The following is a 21,727-nucleotide window of genomic DNA, read 5'->3' as shown; positions in this document are numbered from 1 at the left end:
TGAAGATCAAAGGATGTTGCTCTTGTGGGGTTGGGAGAAGGAATGAATACACACACACACACACAATTTATGTATTTGCTCCTTATTTCTCAACCTAAAAAATATTTGTATAAAATGAAAGATAGGCTGTTTCCTCTGAGCATGTTTAGTTTGAAAGCCCCTCTGCCCATACTCTGAAAGAGGTCAGGCACACAGTGCTGAAACCTTTGCCAGCATCTGGAGAACAAACAAGTAAAAATGAAAGATGAGGCATTGGTAAGTGCCTGGGGCTCAGCACTGGGCACTGTTGGGCAGAAGTTTAGGCAGCTGGGGTACCTGCATAGGACACTTGAGAAATGTGACTTTAAAAGCTATGTTTATGATGTCACTGGCCACTGGCTTTCCAGCTTGGCATACACGTTTCATCATAGTAGTTGTTCCACTTATATATTTTTAGCTCCCTTTTCTTACTCTCACCTTTATAAAGCCCCCCGTAACCCTTGACGACTACTCCATCCTATCCCGTCAAAGCCCTTGTCCCCTTTATTATTCCAACCCCACCCCTGAAGCTTCTGTGGTGCAGCAAAGGGCATTTGCCAGCAATCGTCTCATTCTCTAAATTTCCTGGGAGAACAGCACAGTGATGGAAATGAAAGGAATCATTTTTAAAAGGGTGGGGGGAGGCAAAAAGGGTGAAAATATGTATATAAAGAGAGAAGGAATAAGGTGCTTGAAGCGATGGTGTGAAACGTGCATGTCAGAACTTTTGTCTAGAAACACTTTCCAGGCGGACCAGCGTTTTTAAATGGGTTAGGAGGCTGCAGGCTTTCTACAAAGATACAGTGAAATGGTGTTACTCTAAGATTCACTACTACCCCTGATGTGACTCTGGATTTTCTTCACTCTTTGTTCTGTACCTGCCTTTCATCTTTCTACTCTTTATTTATACAGCTGAAACAATTGTGAATGTGTTGGATTTCAAGAAAGATGTTGGACTCTGGCATGGAATCCTAACAGTAAGTGTGATGTCTGGCCCTGTTCTATCCTGTTTACATTTTAATGTGCACATGTCAGAATTAGAATTAGGATCTTTATTCTTAGCATTTAGGGCAGCAGTTCTCAACCTGTGGGGTCGCGACCCACAGGTTGAGAACCGCTGAATTAGGGTAAGCCCTTACCTCCCTGTTATAAGGAAAAGTCCTTGTTAGAAGTCTTGAATTATCAGATAATGTAACTTGTTATTTCTTATTATTTCTCTTTGAGTCAGTATTTATGAATATTGAGGGAACCTACTGTTTCATTATGCCACAGGGGAAAGCCCTTTACAGATCTCCCCTTAATGAAAAGTCAACATGTGTCATAGAGAATGCATGTCTCAATGTTGGTGTCACTTGGTTAGTGATGACAGTTCAAAGCTATAGGCATACTTATAGACAAATAGCTTATTTGAGATATGTTTGACACTTAAAAATGTGTAGCAGAACTTCTTCTTACCATGTCTGTTTTATATGTGGTCCTTTTTAATTACTCATTTTTCTTCCTAAGTTTTTTATGCTGAAATTTTTTATTTTTTCTGAAGTAGAACAGTCTAGTTTTTTTTGCATGATTGATAGGGACATCAATACAGAAAATGGAATTTGTTGTTTGTTCATAAATCAGAATTTGTTGGAACAAGAGCATTTAATGTGTCACATAAGACCAAAGTTTTGCAGATCCAGATCGGCAGCTTCTTTCTGTGATCAATATGGCTCATTTCTACCATTTGGATACTAGTAGGTGACAAGATGCACAAGCATGACTTCCCATTTGTGCTCACACTGCTGTGCTGGTGCTGTGGGGGAGAGCCCGGGCTCAGAGACCCAGGCTCGGATCTCAGTCCTTCTATAGCTGTGTGACTCCTGGCCAGTCACCTGAGCCCCAGAATTGTTTGTTGCTCAGGTCACTCTGAATCTCATTTTCCTTATCTGTCCAGTGGGAATGATGATGTTTTGTGAGAATCATGGATCTGATGTTAGTGAGTACCTAGTCCATCCACCTGCTTGATAATGTGACAGAGTTGCTATGATTGTTGCCATCAGTTTTTCATCATAATCTTGCTATTAACAGCCCTGTGGTGGTTCTTATTTATATTGTCTTTCATCTGCTTACTATTGCTCTGGATTACTGCCCCAGGAATTGGCGTTTTCTGAGTCTCTTGCTGCCACCTTTAACAGCAAGGCAGGTCTGACTAGACAGCCACACACACTCCTCTGTGGCATCTTTTATGTGGTAGAAGGTGCTGTCATTGCCAGCGTGGAGTGGAGAGCAACTGAAATGGAGAGGGGACTGTCCAGCAGGCTTACTTCCACCCAGGGAGGTACAGTTGATCATTTTCCCTCAGAACTTCCCGAGTAAGACCAGTGCTCTCCAGAGCATTCTTCATCTCTACCCACAGTAGCCAAGAGAATCTTGATATGAGAGAGCCCGCCAGGGAGGGTTCTGGCCAACGTTCCCCCTTTTCTAGTCTTAACTGCCAGCTCTTGAGTGCTTTGGACCAAATGACATCCAGGCAGATGTGTGAGTCCTACCTGAAGCACATAGGCACTAACTGGTTTTTTTATTTAAGTTTGCTTTTGCTTTTTTTTCCCACTTATAGTTGATATTCACATTATTTTATGTTAGTTTCAAGTATATAGTATAGTGAGTGGTTAGACAATTATGTACTATACAAAGTGATCCCTCAATAAGTCTAGTATTTTAAAAGTTATTTTTGGTCATTTGTTTTAAAGAAATGAATTTTGTAGGCATCCTAGCCTACATTAGCAAGGCTAAATGGAATACTGAAGGTGGTACAGACCCTTTCCACTGCTCCTTGATGTTTCAGTGGAACATTTAGTAAAGGAAATGAATTTTTGAAATAGAAGTTAGTATAATACACTAGAAAAACTTAAGCTTCCAGACGATTGAAAACTGATGATCATTCAACTTAAGTTTTCATAAAAAATAGTATTTGGACTTAGATTCTTTAACTGTATCAGGAAAAGCATGTGCTGAGAGGATTAGATAACCTTTGAGACAACACTTCCCAGATTATTATGAGATGTACTGGAATCAGCTGCCTGTTCACACTAAGTACTTCTGGTGGTGGGATGAGCCCCACATCTGTCCTGTTATGTCCCCACCTGGAGCCTGGTGCCAGTGGTAGCGGTTGAGGGGGGCTCTCCTTTCCCACCTTTGTCTGTGTCCTTGCTTTCAGAGTGTCATGAACATGATGCATGTGATCAGCATCCCGTACTCGCTGATGAAGGTGAACCCACTGTCCTGGATTCAGAAGGTCTGCCAGTACAAAGGTGTGTCCCAGGGTGGCCCCAGTGCTTCCCCACTATCATGAGTCCCTCTTTCATGTCTTATGGTCCACATACTAACTCCCTTTCCTCTGCTTCTACTTTAGCAAAAGTGGCATGCGTCAAGTCCAGGGACATGCACTGGGCATTGGTAGCACACAGGGATCAAAGAGACATCAACCTCTCCTCTCTGCGAATGCTGATCGTGGCCGATGGCGCAAATCCCTGTAAGCAACATATGCTGCTCAAGCTAGGACAGGCAGGCTGCAGAGTCCTCATTGTCAGAGCTCATTCTGTGCACTTTGATTTTTCTTTTTCTAGTCTTTACCTCAGTTAAGAAGTTGTCTCAAGCCCTGGCCAGTTGGCTCAGTGGTAGAGCGTCGGCCTGGCGTGCAGGAGTCCTGGGTTCAATTCCCGGCCAGGGCACACAGGAGAAGCGCCCATCTGCTTCTCCACCCCTCCCCCTCTCCTTCTTCTCTGTCTCTCTCTTCCCCTCCCGCAGCCGAGGCTCCATTGGAGCAAAAGATGGCCCGGGCGCTGGGGATGGCTCCTTGGCCTCTGCCCCAGGCGCTAGAGTGGCCTGGTCACAACAGAGCGACACCCCGGATGGGCAGAGCATCGCCCCCTGGTGGGCATGCCGGGTGGACCCCGGTCGGGTGCATGCGGGAGTCTGTCTGACTGCCTCTCCGTTTCCAGCTTCAGAAAAATACAAAAAAAAAAAAAAAGTTGTCTCAAAATAACAATTAAACAGAGCTACTCATTGGCTAAAGGCACCATGGTGTGCCAGTGGAGAACATGGAGCTTTCAGATATGGCCCTGGAGTTAAGTCCTGGCTCCTCCTCTATTTTTATTTTGTGGTCCATAATAGGTTTATTGATCAAGAAATTAATTTGTTATTTTTAATGAAATTTTTTTATCAAATCCTAAAGCAAATATTATCTAGGTAAGGTTGTTAGCAGTTTCATAGAACACTGTTAATATGCCTGGAGAAGTATTTCAGTCAGTTGAAATAAAACCCAGCTAGCATGTTTGTTTATGAGAGGAATATGTAAGCCAGAAGCAAAGTGAATGAAAGTGAATTAAATGTGAGAAAGTTTGTTTCTGACCACATTTGTAAACTGTGCAGTGTGTATATTTGTAAATTAAAGCAGCATATACTTTCTTGAAGAACATCTAATAGAGCCTGACCCACTGGTAACACAGTGGACAGAGCTTCTACCTGGGATACTGAGGTCCTAGGTTTCAAGACCCCAAGGTCATCGGCCTGAGCACAGGCTCACCAGCTTGAGCATGGGGCCACTGGCTTGAGCATGGAATTGTAGACATGACCCCATGGTTACTGGCTTGAACCCCAAGGTTACTGGCTTGAACCCCAAGGTTACTGGCTTGAAGCCCAAGGTTGCTGGCTTGAGCAAGGACTCAGTAGCTTTGGCTTAAGCCTCCTGGTCAAGGCACATGTGAGAAGCTATCAATGAATAACTAAGTGACATAACTATGAGTTGATGCTTCTCATCTCTCTCTTTCAAAAAAAAAAAAAAGAAGTTCTAATAGGCAAAAGTGGACTTGCAAGCAGATTATTTAGTAATACTAGTTTTATAAATGATTCTTGCATTTACAAAATAACTCTATAACTTGTGAGCTATTTTAACACACAGTTGGTTTTACCCATAACTCTATACAGCGGCATGCCTTATTTAAAACAAAGTAAACTTGTATTAGGAAATCATTCAGCTGATAGGTCCCTAGTAATTATATCTGGATGTCATCATTCGAGTTAATTTAAGGTTTTTTCCATTTGGTTAAGGTAGTGATTTTCAGCTAGTGTGCTGCAAAAATTCTTTTTCTTTTTAATTAAGTAAGAGTAGGGGAAGCAGAGAGACAGACTCCCACATGTGCCCCAACCAGGATCTATCCAGCAAGCCCCCTTGGGGCAATGCTCTGCCTTTCTGGGGTATTGCTCTGTTGCTTGGCAACCGAGCTATTTTACAACTGACGTAAAGGCCATGGGATCCATCCTTAGCTCCTGGAGCCAGTTGAGCTGCGGCTACAGGGGAGAGGGAGGGAGAAAGGGAGGATTGTGCCCTGATTGAACCTGGGACATCCATATGCTGGGTCAGTGCTCTAACCACTGAACCAATCGGCCAGGGCGTGAAAGAATTTATAAAATACATAATAGCACTGGCCAGATAGCTCAGTTGGTTAGAGCATCATCCTGAAGCACAGAGGTTTCTGGTTCAGTTTCTGTTAGGGCACGTACAGGAACAGATTGATGTTTCTGTCTCTCTATCTTCCCCTTCCTCTCTCTTTAAAATCAATGAAATAAACATTTGTTTAAAATGCAATACCTGATTATTTATTTAGTCAGGAGCACTGACCTCTTTCTTCCTAGATTACGCTGGGGAACAAAATTTTTGTTGCATCCACAAAAATATTTGTTCTTACCTAATTCGAGTGTGCTGATCTCAAATCTGACATTAGTTTTTCTCTGTAAGCTACAGTATTCTTGCAATTCAAGAGTTTAGGTTTTCATCATATTGTAAAATTTTCAACATTTAGTTCAACATAATGAAGTAGAATGTCTTTTTGGGCATCATCTTTGTGAAAATATAATAATTTATATAATGCAGTAAATATACTAATACACTAAAAGATATGATTGCATCAGAATTTGTCTACAATTTCAAAATAGAACATATTAAAACACTTATTTTAATCATAAAATTTGCGCAAAACGTATTTAAATTCTATTCAGGCAAAAATTTGCATTTGTGTACTTGTTGAGGACAATCTCGTTTGATGCTCCAGCAGTAGTCTGCCATCACTAACAGCTCCAAGATTTTCGGGAAACTTCTTAAGATGACTGTTCAGGAAGTGAATCTTAACGCTCATGTTACATCCAATGTCACGGAAAGCCAACAGCATCCTTTGAACCAGAAGTTCATAGTTACTTGCTTTTTTGTTGCCAAGGAAATTCTTTGTAACTGTCACAAAAGACTGACATGCTGCTTTCTCCTCCTTATTCATCTTCCTGACAAATTCTTCGTCACGTATGAGGGTTCGAATTTGAGGTCCATCAAAATATACCTCCTTTTCTCAAAAGACAAGGCAGGAAAAGCAGAAATAATATGTTGAAAGCATTCACTTTCTGTATTCAAAGCCTGAACAAACAGCTTCATTAAGCCAAGTTCGATGTGAAGTGGGGGAAAAATGATCCTGTCTCGATTAACTACAGGTTCATTCACAATATTTTGCATCCCTACTTCCAGAGCTTCACGTTTCGGCCACTCCTTCTGTGTCCAGTGTTTCTCCCGAGCTCGGCTGTCTCACAAACACAGAAAAGCAAGGAAACTTTGTGAAACCTCTCTGTTGTCCTACCTGGAAATTTATCATTTTAAGATCCACACAAGCCCTGGCCGGTTGGCTCAGCGGTAGAGCGTCGGCCTAGTGTGCGGAGGACCCGGGTTCGATTCCCGGCCAGGGCACACAGGAGAAGCGCCCATTTGCTTCTCCACCCCTCCGCCGCGCTTTCCTCTCTGTCTCTCTCTTCCCCTCCCGCAGCCGAGGCTCCATTGGAGCAAAGATGGCCCGGGCGCTGGGGATGGCTCTGTGGCCTCTGCCCCAGGCGCTAGAGTGGCTCTGGTCGCAATATGGCGACGCCCAGGATGGGCAGAGCATCGCCCCCTGGTGGGCAGAGCGTCGCCCCCTGGTGGGCGTGCCGGGTGGATCCCGGTCGGGTGCATGCGGGAGTCTGTCTGACTGTCTCTCCCTGTTTCCAGCTTCAGAAAAATGAAAAAAAAAAAAAAAAAAAAAGATCCACACAAATGATCCAGTTATGCTCCTCATACTTCAGAAAGTCGAGGACAATTTTTATCTCATTATAATCTTCTTGCAGATGAGTTGAATAACCAATTGGAACCGCTGCATAAACATTACCGTTGTGTAGGAGAACACATTTCAGACTCCGTTTAGAGCTGTCAAGAAATAGCCACCATTCTGTTGGACTCTTAAGTGGTAACACCTAGCTGACTGAGAAGACTACTGATATCATGACAGTAAACAAAGTGTTTGTCTTTGTAAAAAAAAAGTCCACAGAAATTTGTTCAGGCTTCCTGAAATGGAACACTTTAGCTGACCAGTGAAGTACATTCTTTTCTTGAAGCCTGGAGGCTAATAACTCAGCTGCTTTCTTTGATAGGCCCAAATATCTTACTAAGTCATTCAATTTGGGTTGGCTAAACTGCTGAGGGGTTAATGACTGCTTGGCATCAGAAGAAGACCCTTCAGATTCTACAACCATTTCCTCATGCATCTTTTCAAAATACATTTAATCACCATGTTCATTTTCTTTGTCCTTAGAAGAAATAAAACCATTGAAAACTAGAACCGGGAGTGTCTCAGAGTGTGGGATAGGTTGTATTGCTGAAGGAATATTAGGATATGCGATCATATGCCGTTTTTTCTTGCCGATGCCCTTTGTGTGGATCAGACAGAAATAACAGTCACTGCTGTGGTTCTTAGGTTCACACCAAAGCATGGGAATACCAAAAGACATTTCTTTGCATTTTCCTTTTGTCCAGTCACGAAGCATTTCCTCACAATTATGACACACAATATGAGGAGCCCAATTCTTGTCTTGATTGCCAAGGGGAACTTGAAAATAGGCAATATATGCACGTGTCACAAATGATGAAATATTGCACCTTTTACATTGAAGTGTGTAACAGCCACATATATAACAGAAGGTGTCAGAACTATTTTTACATTTACTCCTACTCAAAGAAGCCATGATTCAATCTTAAAACAAAATAAGAGGGTGTTTTTATCAGATAATAATTTTTTACATTTAAAAACAACTACAATTATGTAAAAGTGATGTTTGTAAACCATTAATTGCCTTGTGGTTATGTTCAATCCAAAAGTCATTGCCCTTTAACTCCAATTTAAAAACCAATGCATGCCATTAACTGTAACAAAAAGAAATTAAAATTGCATAAAACTAGAGCATGCACCAAAAAACAGATTTCAGATTTGGAATCAGCAATGCAGAAATATATAGAAAATGTTCTAAAACCTCATGCAACAGAAAATGAAAAAAAAATTGTTCCCCAGTGTTATCAAATAAAAAAATAACACACAATAGCTGTCCAGTGTGAATGAATCAAAATTATACTTTTTTTTGTCAAATTGGCAAAAAAAATATATTTTTTGGTGTGCCGCATAATTTTTTAATTTGTTTATGCATGTCATGAGTTGAAAATCACTTGAGTTAAGGTTAGATTTACCCACCTTTTGCATATTGAAACATGCATATTGAAAATGGTAGAACATGCATATTGAAAATGATAGAACAATTTTCAAAAAAAAGTTTTTTAAGTTCATCAACCTGAGTAAGTGGTTGCACAGGAGGTAGAGCTTTGACCTGGATGCTGAGGATCCCGGTTTGAAACCTTGAAGTCTCTGGCTTGAGTCTTGGCTCATATGGCTCAAATACAGGCACACCAGCCTGAGCACAGGGTCGATGGCTTGAGTGTGGAATCATAGACATGATCCCATGGTTGCTGGCTTGAGCCCTAAGGTCACTGGGTTACAAGAGGTCACTGGCTTGGTGGGAGCCTCCATCAGGGCATGTATGAGAAGCAATCAATGAACAACTAAAGTGCTGCAACTACAAATTGATGTTTCTCATCGCTCTCCCTTTCTGTTTCTCTCTCCCCCTCTCTCTCTCTTATCACATGCACATGCATTAAAAAAAAGTTCATCAGTCAGCAGATGTTTTGATTAAGCACAGAAGTTTTATTTGTAAAATTCTTGAGTTCTGTACGTTTAAGAAAATCATCTTTCTCTGTAATATAAATGATAAATTGAATTATGTGAGGTGTGTTTTCCATGCTGCCTAATTCTACATGTACCTAAATCCTAACTTCAAAAACATTTTCTATTATGGAATATTTTTAATCAATGACATGGCTTCCACGCTCTGATTACTGTCCCCTCTTTCACTCCAGGGTCTATTTCTTCCTGCGATGCATTCCTCAATGTCTTCCAAAGTAAAGGCCTGCGCCAGGAAGTCATCTGTCCCTGTGCCAGCTCACCAGAGGCACTCACTGTGGCCATCCGAAGGTACTGCCACATAGTTCGCGTGGACTGCCTGGGGAAGACCATAATTAAGCCACTAAGGGAGACCTGGGAATTATAGCAGTAAATGGGAGTGAGGGAATAAAACTGGGCCAGGCTTTCAAGATGCTGGAATGGTTTCTATAAAATAGTCTAGATTCACTAGAGAGGGAGACAGCCCTCACTCTGGTGATTTGCTGTAATTCCTCTGTGAGTGGAAACCCACTGCGGGGACACTGACATCTTGTCCTTGCAGGTTACTCACTTTCTTGTTGCTTTTTCAGACTCAGGTTTAATTTGGGATGCAATAGAGTCAATGTGGATGAAGTAGAATTTTTGTCGCCTGTGCCCTTTGACGTGCAGTTTCTATGTCATTTTCTGCGACATACATACTGCACTTTAAAAACACTGTTTTTTCTGAGATTTGGAGCCACTTGGCAGCACATTCAGGGTTCGCGAGTCTGTGGTGAGTGTGGGTGGTGGGTGCTCTTGCAGAGCTCATTGCTTAGTGCCCTGGGTGGTGAGTTGTGGGTCACAGCTGAAGCACCCCCACCTGAGCAGTGCTGGGGGACGTGGGTGTGGGCGTGTCAACGCTTGTCTTACCCAGAATGAGGGCGACTAGGAAGGCGCGTGATCATCATCAGCTCTCAGTTATCCACACTAATGTGGGGAAGGAGGTACCATCTAGGGATTTGCAGCTTGTACTGTGACTTATTTTCAGTGTCTTTGGGTTCTGTCTCTAATTAGGTTATAATTTCTGTCACACATATGTGCTCCATTGTAAGAATGGATGACAGTTTTCAGGACACAAAGCATATGAGTCTGCTCCTGATTAGTGAAAAGTTTGACTTCTCAAAAATATTCACTGGAAGAGTGTTCTTAAATAAGAAGCCAGATGCTTTTATGTGCTTGTTGAATTAAAATTAACCAGACCACCTGAATAACAGGCTAAGAAATCAAATAAAAAATCTTTAAAGTATCAGAAGCAATTTTCATTGAGTCAGAAATTAAAAGTCTACAACATAATTTAAATTGATGAGGAAACACGGCACCATTAACCATACTCCATATTACTGTTTTAAAGGGTGGCCCTGGTGCCCTAGGAACAGGAATATCTCCACAATCTTCTAACAATTCTGTCTAACCTTGGAGTACAGAACACTTTCGGGTATAGTAGCAGATTTACTTGCACAATGTTCTTCATATATTAAAGTATGTGGCTAATTTGTAGGGTCCAGGGAGACTGAGCCTTGGGAAGTTTGTGGATAGGATTACTGGCTGATGCCCAGCATGGTCACGTGATCCTGGGCAAGTCCCTTCTCTCTAGGGCATCAGTTTCCCTCCCCCAAAAATGGGGGATTGGATTCAGCAATCTCTCAATTTTTTTCCACCCATAAATTTTTAGGATTCTACACTTCTTTGACATAGCACCACTGTTATAGATAATTCACAAAATGTACTATTCACACAGGTAGTAAATCTGGACTTATAATGGAATTATTTCCTTATTTGCTCTTCCTAAAAATGTATTCTCAGTGCCATAAAGTAAGCAGCCTAGATTATGCCATAGTTTCTTGGCGGGGTGGGGAGTGGGTGGGAAGGATAAGCAAAGGATTTTAAATCATTTCTCTATAAATTTTAACATTTAAAAAATATATTTTCTTAAAAAGATTAAAATTTCAGCACCAAATATAAGCACAGTAAGTGCCTGCTATTTTCTGAATGTACCTCAAGTGGCCCATGAGGTGTTTCCTACATGGTCAATGGGGCACAAGTCTAAAAGCAATCAGACATCTGGCAGAAAGACATGGTCTCAGAGTGCCTGTGTGTGAGCTCCCATGTCCACAGCTGCACCTCATCCATAGTTCAGACTCCTCCTTTAATCACCCGCACCTTCCAGATTCTGTTCCCCTGGCATGTGGTTGCAATCAGTGCACTCAAAGAGACAGTGACATGTCAGCAGTCATGCTTCTGGGTTGAGCCGGCTTCTCTGCAGACCCAAGTGCACATTTATTTCAGTTTCTCATGACCTGACCACACTAGCTGCCATTACTCTGCTGAGCTCTTTTCTATTATTGCCCGAATAACTGGGAGAAAAAGCCAGAACCAGGACAGGGGCAGTGGATACAAAGAACAAAACTTCTTGTGAGCCATCCAGTGTGTGATGCATTCCGCTGGGAGCTTTCGTTTAATGTGGCTGGCTGGCTGAGGGCTCTCCAACATAGTCCCTCTGGGAAAGTTAGTGAAGTGTGACTCCTTTCATGTTGCTTCTGCATAAAACAAGAAGGGGCCATAAAATGTACAGGATAAAAAGGCACAATTTTAGTATTCTAAATAGAATTAGTATAATAGCAGTCAAAACTAAAAATACACTTCTGGTCATATCTTATTTTACATTTGTTCTCTTGATCACGTTCCTCAGCTTTCCCAAAGATAGTCATCATCTTATTGAAAGTTTATGCATATGATACGTGTTTGAGCCATTGAATGCTCAAGATTATATGAGAGAGTAATCTTTGTAATTAGCTATTGCACTTAGACTCTGTGTAGTGGTTAATTTAGGTGAGAAGGACTTAATTTCAGTGGTGAATATCTTTAGGAGAGAAATGAATACTGGGCTGTAATTTAGAATCTTTGTCCTTGTTTCTACATGTTTGTATTTGTTATTTTTAAGCACATTTGGTTTAAACAGCACTCACAATTGATTTTTATGGACATACTCCTCTCCAGGCTATTTTCTGTAAGGTGTGAATCTAGATTAAAATTTCCCGTTCCTGGTGTTTCACATGAATGAATGTCCACTGAAAGTTTAGAACAAATTCTCGTTTGGGGAATTGAGCATTTAAACTCATGGTGTACTTTGTGCTAAGCACTTACTTTCTCCCATGAAACACATTGAAGACTTGAAGGGAATTTTTCACCTAGAGCAGGCAGAGGCCAGGTTGTTAAGGCAAAACAGCTTTGATTCATTGTATTCACACTGTTTAGAGCGAGGACCAGGAAGCCTCAGTATGTGTTGCTCCTCAAGGATTTGGACACTTTCTTAAATGTCACCGTAGTCAGGTGTCAGAAATATTGCAATCTCACATTTTGTTTACTGATTATAGGATAATTTTTAAAGAAAAAAAAGTCTGCTACGTTGTCCTTTTTGGTTGCAAACAAAGGCCAGTTCAGGAATAATTAGCCCTCATTAAAGTGAGTCTGCGGAGGAACGGACTTTTTCCTCCACACAGTTGTGTGAGTATTTATTTGTCTTTGTGTCCTGTGCTTTCCAGGATGGCTTGTTCTCCCCAATGGTAAGCTGCCAGTAAATAGCTGGGAGCAGCTGATTGCTTGCTTGGCTTTTTTTATCCACTTATTTAGAAAATGATACTCAGTTATTAGCTATGGTCATCAGCGAAGATAAAACTGCTGATGCATTTCCATTGTGCATGACTTGTAGGATTTTTTGGCCTTTTCTGGAACATGTATCACTCTGTGATTCTCTTCTGTAAAAAAAGCAAAGCATGTAACTTAGCAAGATGAATGTTTATGGGAAAGTGGCCACAGGGCTGTGTAGGGATGATTGTGTTCACTAGTCCAGCTTCTTAGGCCTCACTGAACTGGTCCTTCCAGAGCGACAGCCAGGCCTGATGGTTACAGCCGTTAAATATAGTGATGCCACTCTTCTTGTAAGAACTCTTCTCGCATACACAGCAGGGAGCATAATGTAAAGTTGTGGGGTGCACAGTGTCAGGGGGTCTCCAGATACCCGCTTGAAAATGGGTAGGATGCACAGGTGCTCCTGAGAGCCAGCAGAAGGCGCCTGGCCACGATCTGGGGTGCAGTCCATTGGCCCCTGGCTTCTAGGGTGCTGTGACCCTCGGAAATGCTGCCCGGGTTGCCTCTGATTGCCAGGACTTGTTCCCCACTCCTCCCAGCCCCCAATCAGCATTCCCTCACAGAAAGTCTGCTCTCTGGAAGGGAGGGAAGGGGGTCAGGTCAGAAAATGAGTGACGTTCATTGTAGGATGGTCAAGGATTCTTAAGAACATGAGTTAGAGAACTTGAAGGAATAAGGGCAAGAGACATACCTGTTCTCATGTGTGTCCTCCTCGTGTGTGTTTATCTCCATGTCTGTCTTCATGACTGTCAGCCAGGTGATGGCAGGAAACCACATTGTTTTCCATTGAAGTCTACCTAGGCTTCTTGTGTAATTCATATTTTTACCCAGGTATTTAATCTGTTTTCTTCTTTTTAAAACTGTCATCATCCAGGTCAATATTTTGTGGGGGTTTTTTTCACTAAAGATTTGTTGTAAAATAAAAAATATTGCATAAATACGGATTCGTGATGCCTAAACTTTTCAGTAGGATTTCCCCCCACAAACTGGCAAATTACAAAAGGAGCACCAGCAAATCATTTTCTGGGTCACAGTATCTCCTAGATTGCTGTCTGTCTGTTTCTGTCTCTGGGATATAGATGATAGAGTCAATTTTTTTTTAAGCTCCATTGTGATAATGTTGATTGAACTAAAAATATTTCTGGCCTAACTACAAGGTATTATTTCAATTTGTTGCTTTAGCAATGAATAGGTAATAATTGTATAAAGTATATACATTTTAATATGTAAGTAAACAACAATTCCAGAGAATAATAAAGATACCTTGTTGCCACCATATCCATTTTCCATGTTGAAAATGTCTAACCTACTATTTAGAACGCTAGGAGAAAACCAAGAGAAAAGATACCCAAAGGGAGGCTCTATGCTATGTAGCAGTGGTCCAACCTTTTTTGGGCCATGGACCGGTTTAATGTCAGAAAATATTTTCACGGACCAGCCTTTAGGGTGGGACGGATAAATGCACAAAATAAAATTATGCGACCGGCATAAAAACTGTGGTATTTTTAAATATAATTGTCGAACTTACGAAACAAGCGTCAAGAGTGAGTCTTAGACGGATGTAACAGAGGGAATCTGGACATTTAAAAAAAATAAAACATTGTTCAGACTTAAATAGAAATAAAATGGAAATAATGTAAGTTATTTATTCTTTCTCTGCAGACCGGTCCCAAATGGCCCACGGTCCGGTACCGGTCCGCGGCCTGGGGGTTGGGGACCACTGCTATATAATGCCCATGTGACACTGAAACTTGACAGTTACTGCAGGGGCATACCAACCACTTATCCAGAGTAAGAAAAAGTTAATGCAGCCTCAGAATTGAAGTGGGATTTTTACAAATGTTACTGACCTCTCAAAAAGTCAGACTTGGAGATCTTATTTTTGAAACATAAGAAGATAAAAATATATTTTTTGTGATTTTATCTAAAAATTTAGATAAAAATTTAAAACTTCTTTAACTACAAAACAGTTTGGAGACAATAAGCCTCTAAATGAAAATGACTCAATTAAGTGGCAGTGAAGAAAAATGTAACTGTACTATCTTGTTTAAATTATCCTGACTGCATATAAGAGTGAGTTCTTCTTTGTTTTGTGTTTGGTTGAATTGTGCGCAGAAGTACTTGTTGGTAGAGACATGAGCTGCACAGAGAACAGACAGCTGGGGAAATAACCCCATGCCTGACACACAGGCTGGCTTTCCTAGCCAGTTTCACCCCAGAGCATGCCCTTAGATGTGGAAGGGTAGCCAGGTAAATGGAAACACAACTGTAAATAACTTATATGGTATGATCCCTTTTCTGGCTAAAAAAAAATATTTCTAAAGAGTATGTTTAGTAAGAAAATAAAATCTGAAAACTACATACTAAACGGGACAGATGAGAACAGATTTCAGAGAAAACTGCAGCTCTTTTTTCTTAAAGGGCACATATTGCTGTCATTGGAGGAAAGGGAGAAAATTACCTTAAATTAACTCATAACTTAGGGGTATGCTGTTTTGACCTGTGTCTTTCTCTATTGAAAATCATGAATTAGACCTTAGGTATCTATTGCATTTTGAAAGTCCCTTTCACACTAAAGATTGAATATAGCTATACCCATGAATTTGACTGACTTTGTCTTGAAACTTGTGTTGCAGGAATGTTCCCTGAAAATAAAATTTCTAGAAAAGCAAGGACATGACCTCAACTGCTCCCCTTCCTTTAAAGGGCACTATTATCTGCATTGTAATTTATTTGTGGCCAAACTGCCACAGTAGAAAAGATTAGCCTGGAGAAGGAAACAAGTGGGGATCGTCTCCAGTCCATGTTTGTGCATTAGGTCACCCAACTCCTTTCTGGGGCTAGTTTACATTTGTCTGTAAGAAAAATACTCCAGAGCAGCTCCGGAAAGAAGCGTCCTGTGTTCAGAAGGGAAGACTTGGCCGCTGAAGGCAGAAAGGAGGCCCCTTCCCTCAAGTAGATTGATGGCCCTTCTGCTTTTCAGTGGTTTATCCAGAGCTCAGATGTACTTCCCAGGGAAGCAGAGTTATGGGAGGCACTGTAATGCCACATTGAAGAGCTCCTGGACCCCAGGTGCATGTCTCCCTCTTTTCTGCTGTGCCCAGGGAGCCTGACCCAGATGGCCTGGACTGTGTCCCAGCTCTGTACTGTTTTGCTTTTCTGCCTATAACTTGGCACAGCCTTAACCTTCATCCATAAAGGGAGGGTATACATTAGGATCACGTGAGCATCAAATGTGTCAGTAGACACAGCTTTCTGAGGTATGCCTGGTGCACAGTGAGAATTCAGCAGACGTTAATGCTGTTATCAATGCTAGCATTACTACCATAATATCATGTATATATGTTATTTCTGTACATATATATGTACACATGTGCATATTGTTCCATAATGCTCTATTACACATTAGTGCTCTAATATATAAATATTGTTGTTGGAGGAGAAGGAACGTGCAGTAGTTACCTGAAACTTAATTCCTTTGCTCTCCACATGTTTCTAAATTGGGAATTACTAAATTAGAGATTGCCCATAGAAGATGAGAGGAGGAGGGACCTTTATTTTCCGACTGCCAGAGGGCTCAGTAAATGATGGTGTCGTTAACATTTGCAGATGTGGCTGCAGTTGCTGGATTAGTCCTGGAATGGAAATTGTTATAACTGCCTGTTGTTTACTTGACTCCATTTATTTCCCATTATTGTGTGCTTGAGCCAGCCAGGACGTTTGCTGTCAGTAGTAGCAAATTGTAGATGTGTTCAGATTGATAGCAGCTATTATTCAGTGTTCCACAAGCATGAGTAGTAGAGGCGTGTGGAACATTCTCGAGGCTAGAAGTGGTGTGACAAGTAAGCAGGGGTGCATACTGTCTGATTGAAGCCACTTGCTCCTGAGCACGGTGCTTATGAGGCACATGCTGAGTCTGATGTGCACCTTCCTCTTTCATCATCTTTAATTCTGGTCTTTGTCCCTTTGCTGTCATTGCAGCGTTGACCACACATAGCTACACACCCTCTTCCTTCTCTAAGTATAAGGACCACCTCTGTACAGTCCTGAAAATCACTGGGATCATCCCTGTAAATCACACTCCTGTGCGACACGGTGCGTAGTCGTGAGTCACAACTTCATCCTGGGGTTGAACCTGGAAGGTGACAGATGGGTCCATAGCTTTTTTGGCCATTATTTAATTTACTGTTTTTGATTATAAAAGTAACTGTTTTTGAAATCCCCAGGAATCCTGCTTATTGGGATTATTTTTTCACTTTCTCACCCAGTTTATCTGCTTGGATGTTTTATTTCCTAAGAAGGTGTTGATGGAAATAAAAATCTGTCTTGGTTAATAGCCAATGTAACACAAGTTGAAACAACAATGTGGAATTCACTTTACTCATCAAATTGAGAGCAGTGTTAAGGCTGAATAGCAGTATTGTCCCAAGACATTGTCAGCAGACATAGGTGCTACTGACAGTCAGCTGAGCATCGGGAGCGGAAGTACAGGGCGTGAAGCCGCCCGAGCTGCTGCCCAGGCCTGCCCCTCAGCACGCCTCCTTCCACCTCCTGCCGTAAATGCGGGACTGCTGTGCCTGTCTCACAGGGTCACCACAAGAATAATGTACCCAAAATGCTAAGAACAGCATACTTTCTGTACATGTGCAGTGTTGTGTGCATGTGCCATGTGCGTATCTAGTGAATGAAAAAAAATACACGCTGCCAGTGGGGATGCAAAGTGATACAGTCGTTTTGGAAGGCATTTAGGCTTTATTAAAATTTTAAATGTAAATTTTTTTTTATTATTCCAGTCTCTTTCTAATGATGTATCTTCCAGAAACATTAAAATAACTCTGACTATATATTCATATTACTGAATACCATCTGATAATTAAGAGAGGTCAGTTCATTATGTGTGCAATTTATATACTACACGTGGTCATATGTGTACACATGCACACTCATAATGGAAAAATCTACAAGATGTATGTAGTGAAATAGAAGTTGCAGGAGAATATACATATTGTGTTCCTGCTTTCCTTTGAATATAAATATTTTTGTGTACACATATTTTATATGTAAATACACATTTACATATGCATGGGACTTCATGAGGTTAAGGTGGTGGCTGCCTGTGGGCGGAGGAGGGTAAGTAGGAACTTTCGCCTTTTGTTGTGTTCTCGTGCAGTATTGGATTTGCCCATAGAAGGATGTGCTCATAGCATTTTTTTTTTAATTCATAAAAAGAAAACTTCACAGTAAACTAAGAGGTGCTCAGTCTTCTAGACCAGAGGCCGAGAAAGGGCTAGGAAAGGACACAGGACGGAGTCCAGGTCGAGCACGGGTCTGAATCTCACCGAGCCCACCACTCACACAGCAACTAGGTTACTGTTTCTGTGCCTTAGTTTTCTAATCTGTGACATGGGGGGGGGGTGCTTGTGTAGGTTTGTGAACTGAGTAAGACATTATGTGTACCGGTTCAGGACAATTTGGGACTCAAAAGCATCAACTGAGCAAAACTTTGCTGTCAGCCAGGAGGGGCTCTCGGCCGGCAGGTCTCGCAGAAAAGCCTGGGGACAGAACTAGCACTGCGTCTGTGGCAGTGCAGGGTAAGGAGGCGAGGCTGAGTCTACGGACTCATGTGCTTCTTTTCTGCCTTTTTGCAAATCTTCCAAGAAATGAGCCAGTATCTGAGTTATCTCCGACTAGCAGGGACTCTGTTAAATATAAATTCATTGTGGTAGGGGTTGAAGCGATGAATGATTAGTGTCATTGGTTGACATTTTAAGTGACAATATTCAGTCTTTCATAACTATTATGTTATTAGACATAATTGAAAATTTTCTTTAACAAACAGCTCATAATTTAAGCTAGTTAATTATTACATTTTGGAGTCATGCTTCTCATTCACTATTAAACATAGGAAAGCAGGTCTCGTAACTAACACAGTAGACTACACACTGTTAGGTCTTAAAAAAACCTTTTCCTCTTGGCCTCTTGATTACCACACATCAGTGTTCTTGAATCTTCCATACATGGGCTGTGCCATGCCACATATAGCCAGCATTTTGCTTTTATGTGCCTTTTTAATATAGCATATTAATTTCCCAGGAATGTTGTAACAAAGCCCCTCACACTGGATGCCTTTATGCAACAGAAATCTGTTCTCTCACAATTCTAGAATCTAGAAGGCTACACTCCAGGTGTCAACAGGTTGGTTCCTTCTGGGGGCTCTGAGGGAGAATGTGTTCAAGGCCTCTGTCCAGCTTCTAGTGATGTTGACAATTCTTGGTGTCCCTTGGCTTTAGAGGCGACCCCAATCTCGGCTTCTGTCATCACAGGGGCTTCCCATTGTGTCTGTTTCTTTTCTTCTCTTCTTACAAAGATAGTGGTCATAGGATGACCTCATCTTAACTAATTATATCTGCTAAGTCCCTATTTCTCAATAAGGTGACATTCAAAGTTCTGGGGTTAGAACTTGGACATATCTTTTGGGGGACACAATTCAACCTGCAACAGGTATTAAGGCTTATAAATTCTGAATTTCACCTGGATCTTTGCCAGGTACAACCACAGGTGAGAAAGTTCTGGCGGCAGCAGTGGGGCTTCTCTCTTTCATTTCGGGGTTCTGGTGTGCTGGTGTCTTTGGAAGAGAAAAGGCCAGGGGGAACATATAGATTCCAGTGCTTTGAGCTCATTTCCACGTAGTTTCTGTGGCTCTTGTCATTTGAGCAGACTTTTCTGTTAGGTTGGCTCTGATGTTTTTGATTGCTACAGAATAATTTCCAGTTTTTTGTTTCCCTTTTTATTTATTTTTTATTGAGATATAATTGACATATAACATATACTTCTATTTAAAATACACTAGTTACTTGACTTTTTCCAAATTTTAACTTTAATGTTTCCCCATTTATGCTTTTATGTTCATGATATTTGAAAGCCAAATAGCAAACTTCTATTTTTATATTCCAGCCTTTAGATCCTGGAACTACATTTAACATTTGTAGACAGAAAATTACAGCAATAATGAGTGTTTACCAAGATTGTGCTCTCACTTAGCTCCCGTGGAAGAATCTTTAGTTTTCAGGGATAAAGCCCATGACCTTGGAAATATTTAATTTGTTTACTAATTCAAGCAGACATTTATTCCTAGATACTACTGCAGGGGTAGGGGTGCAGCAGTCACCAGGAAGTTTAGACTGATGGAGGAGGTCCGGCACAGATAGTCAGATGGCACCATCTGTGGAGATGGGTGGGATGTGGGGGCAAGTATATATTCGAGCTGCCCCCGAAGACAGTGAAGAAGAAAGTCACATGGATGTTCGTAGGAAGAACTTCCAGGTAGAGGCCAGGTCAAGTGCAGAAGACCCCAGAGGGGGCAGTCTGGGCATAGGAGGTGAGTGAGAGTGGAGACGAGGCCAGGAAGGATGGGGGCAGACCATGAAGCCCATGTGCCATGCAGTGCAACTGTACTTTATCCAAAACCCCATATACCAGGACCATAAAGCATGTTACAGCATGCCTCTCGTCTGTATGTCCCTAAGAACTTGCCGTCAGAATGGCATACTATCAGCGTCACATGGACACATGTGCTTGAGCCTCCACCACGCATGTCTGAACTTGAGGCTGGATAAGCAGAATCTCTGTCATTTATATTCCATGCTCTCATCAAGTTCTTGGAATCAGTACTCTCTCTTTTAAATCATTTGCAAAATTGGAAGAAATAATCTTGGAGAGACAGGGGTTGGAGAGAGAATAGAACCAGTCAGTCTATGGTGGGCATATATAAGGGAGGGGAAGGATGTTAGGGAATGTTGTAGTGTCTTCACGCTTCTGAGGTGTTTTTAAGATATTCTGGAAACCCAGAGGTAGAATTAGTGGACACTAACATATAATAACAGGGTTCCTGACAAGCTAAGAGCCCCAGACATGTGGCAGACAGGACTGTTTTTAGAAGTCCTGTGGGACCCCCAAATGCCTTCAGTGTGCACGTGTCCTCCTGTGCTTATGACAGTGTAATCGCTCCTACATATTCAGACAAAAGTGCTCTTACAGGCCCACAGATGACAGCAACCAGCCCCCAGGCCGGGGCGTCCTCTCCATGCATGGGTTGACGTACGGGGTTATCCGGGTGGATTCAGAAGAAAAGCTGTCTGTCCTCACCGTACAGGACGTCGGCCTCGTGATGCCTGGAGGTGAGTGTGGGCCCCAGGCCACCGACAGTGCAGGAACTCAGTCAGGACTGCAGCCTTGGTTGGCGAAAGCATCAGTTATCAAATGCTTCCCTAACAGCATTACCAGCTCCTCTGGCAAGAGCTCTCAGAAGAATGCCTAGCTCCAGTCTCCACGTGTGTGTTAAGCTTCATGGTTGGTGTCAATGCTGCCCCTCCTGGTGGCCAGAAACCCAAAATGTTTCGGAAGCTGGGGAAAGGCTTCTATGCCAGCTTTTACTCTGGGATCCAGAGTCCCCTTCTCCTGGGAGTGGTGGGGTCTGCTCTGTACCCATAATGGCACTTAGTGGCTTTTCCTCTGAGGGTCAGGTTATTGCGGTTCTACCATACAGAGATGGGTACTAGCTAGACTCGTAGCAGATGTGTGAGAACTGAGCAGTGGGGGTCTGGGTATTTAGTGAAACTTGTTTCAGCAGTACAGCCCTTTTAAAAAGTCACAGAGACCATTTCCACAAATGAACAGAGAGGAGCCCTGGTTGAAAGGCCCATCCTACAGGATCCCATGAGCCCTCCACCCCCTGCCCTGCACTTGGGCACTTCTTATGACCACGTGGGGCTCCAGGAAGCACGGGGCCAGCTGTGCTGCCAGGAGAGGGGAACCTGCCCTCTGATTTGTGGAATGCCCTTATCTGGTCCTGCTCCTCACAGATGTTTCTCCTCCCTCCTCTTAGGACCCTCGTAAGTACGTAGGCCCCACAATGAGACAGGCTCCCTTTT

General features: G+C 42.1%; 1 protein-coding gene across 4 annotated transcripts in view; it reads left to right on the top strand.

Annotated features, from left to right (window-relative positions):
* DIP2C (disco interacting protein 2 homolog C) overlaps positions 1 to 21,727 on the top strand; it is a 471,590-nt gene that overhangs the window by 352,201 nt on the left and 97,662 nt on the right. For all 4 annotated transcript variants that reach the window (XM_066387148.1, XM_066387147.1, XM_066387146.1 and 1 more), the window contains 5 exons: positions 931 to 995; positions 3,215 to 3,308; positions 3,410 to 3,529; positions 9,308 to 9,422; positions 20,835 to 20,974. In XM_066387148.1, coding sequence (XP_066243245.1) covers positions 931 to 995; positions 3,215 to 3,308; positions 3,410 to 3,529; positions 9,308 to 9,422; positions 20,835 to 20,974 — 534 coding nt within the window. The remainder of the gene's footprint in view (positions 1 to 930; positions 996 to 3,214; positions 3,309 to 3,409; positions 3,530 to 9,307; positions 9,423 to 20,834; positions 20,975 to 21,727) is intronic.

The sequence above is a fragment of the Saccopteryx leptura genome, chromosome 5 (genome assembly GCF_036850995.1).
Source record: "Saccopteryx leptura isolate mSacLep1 chromosome 5, mSacLep1_pri_phased_curated, whole genome shotgun sequence".
Taxonomy (NCBI): Eukaryota; Metazoa; Chordata; class Mammalia; order Chiroptera; family Emballonuridae; genus Saccopteryx; species Saccopteryx leptura.
Note: the sequence above shows the minus strand (reverse complement) of the source record. Positions and strands in the feature narration are given on the sequence as shown.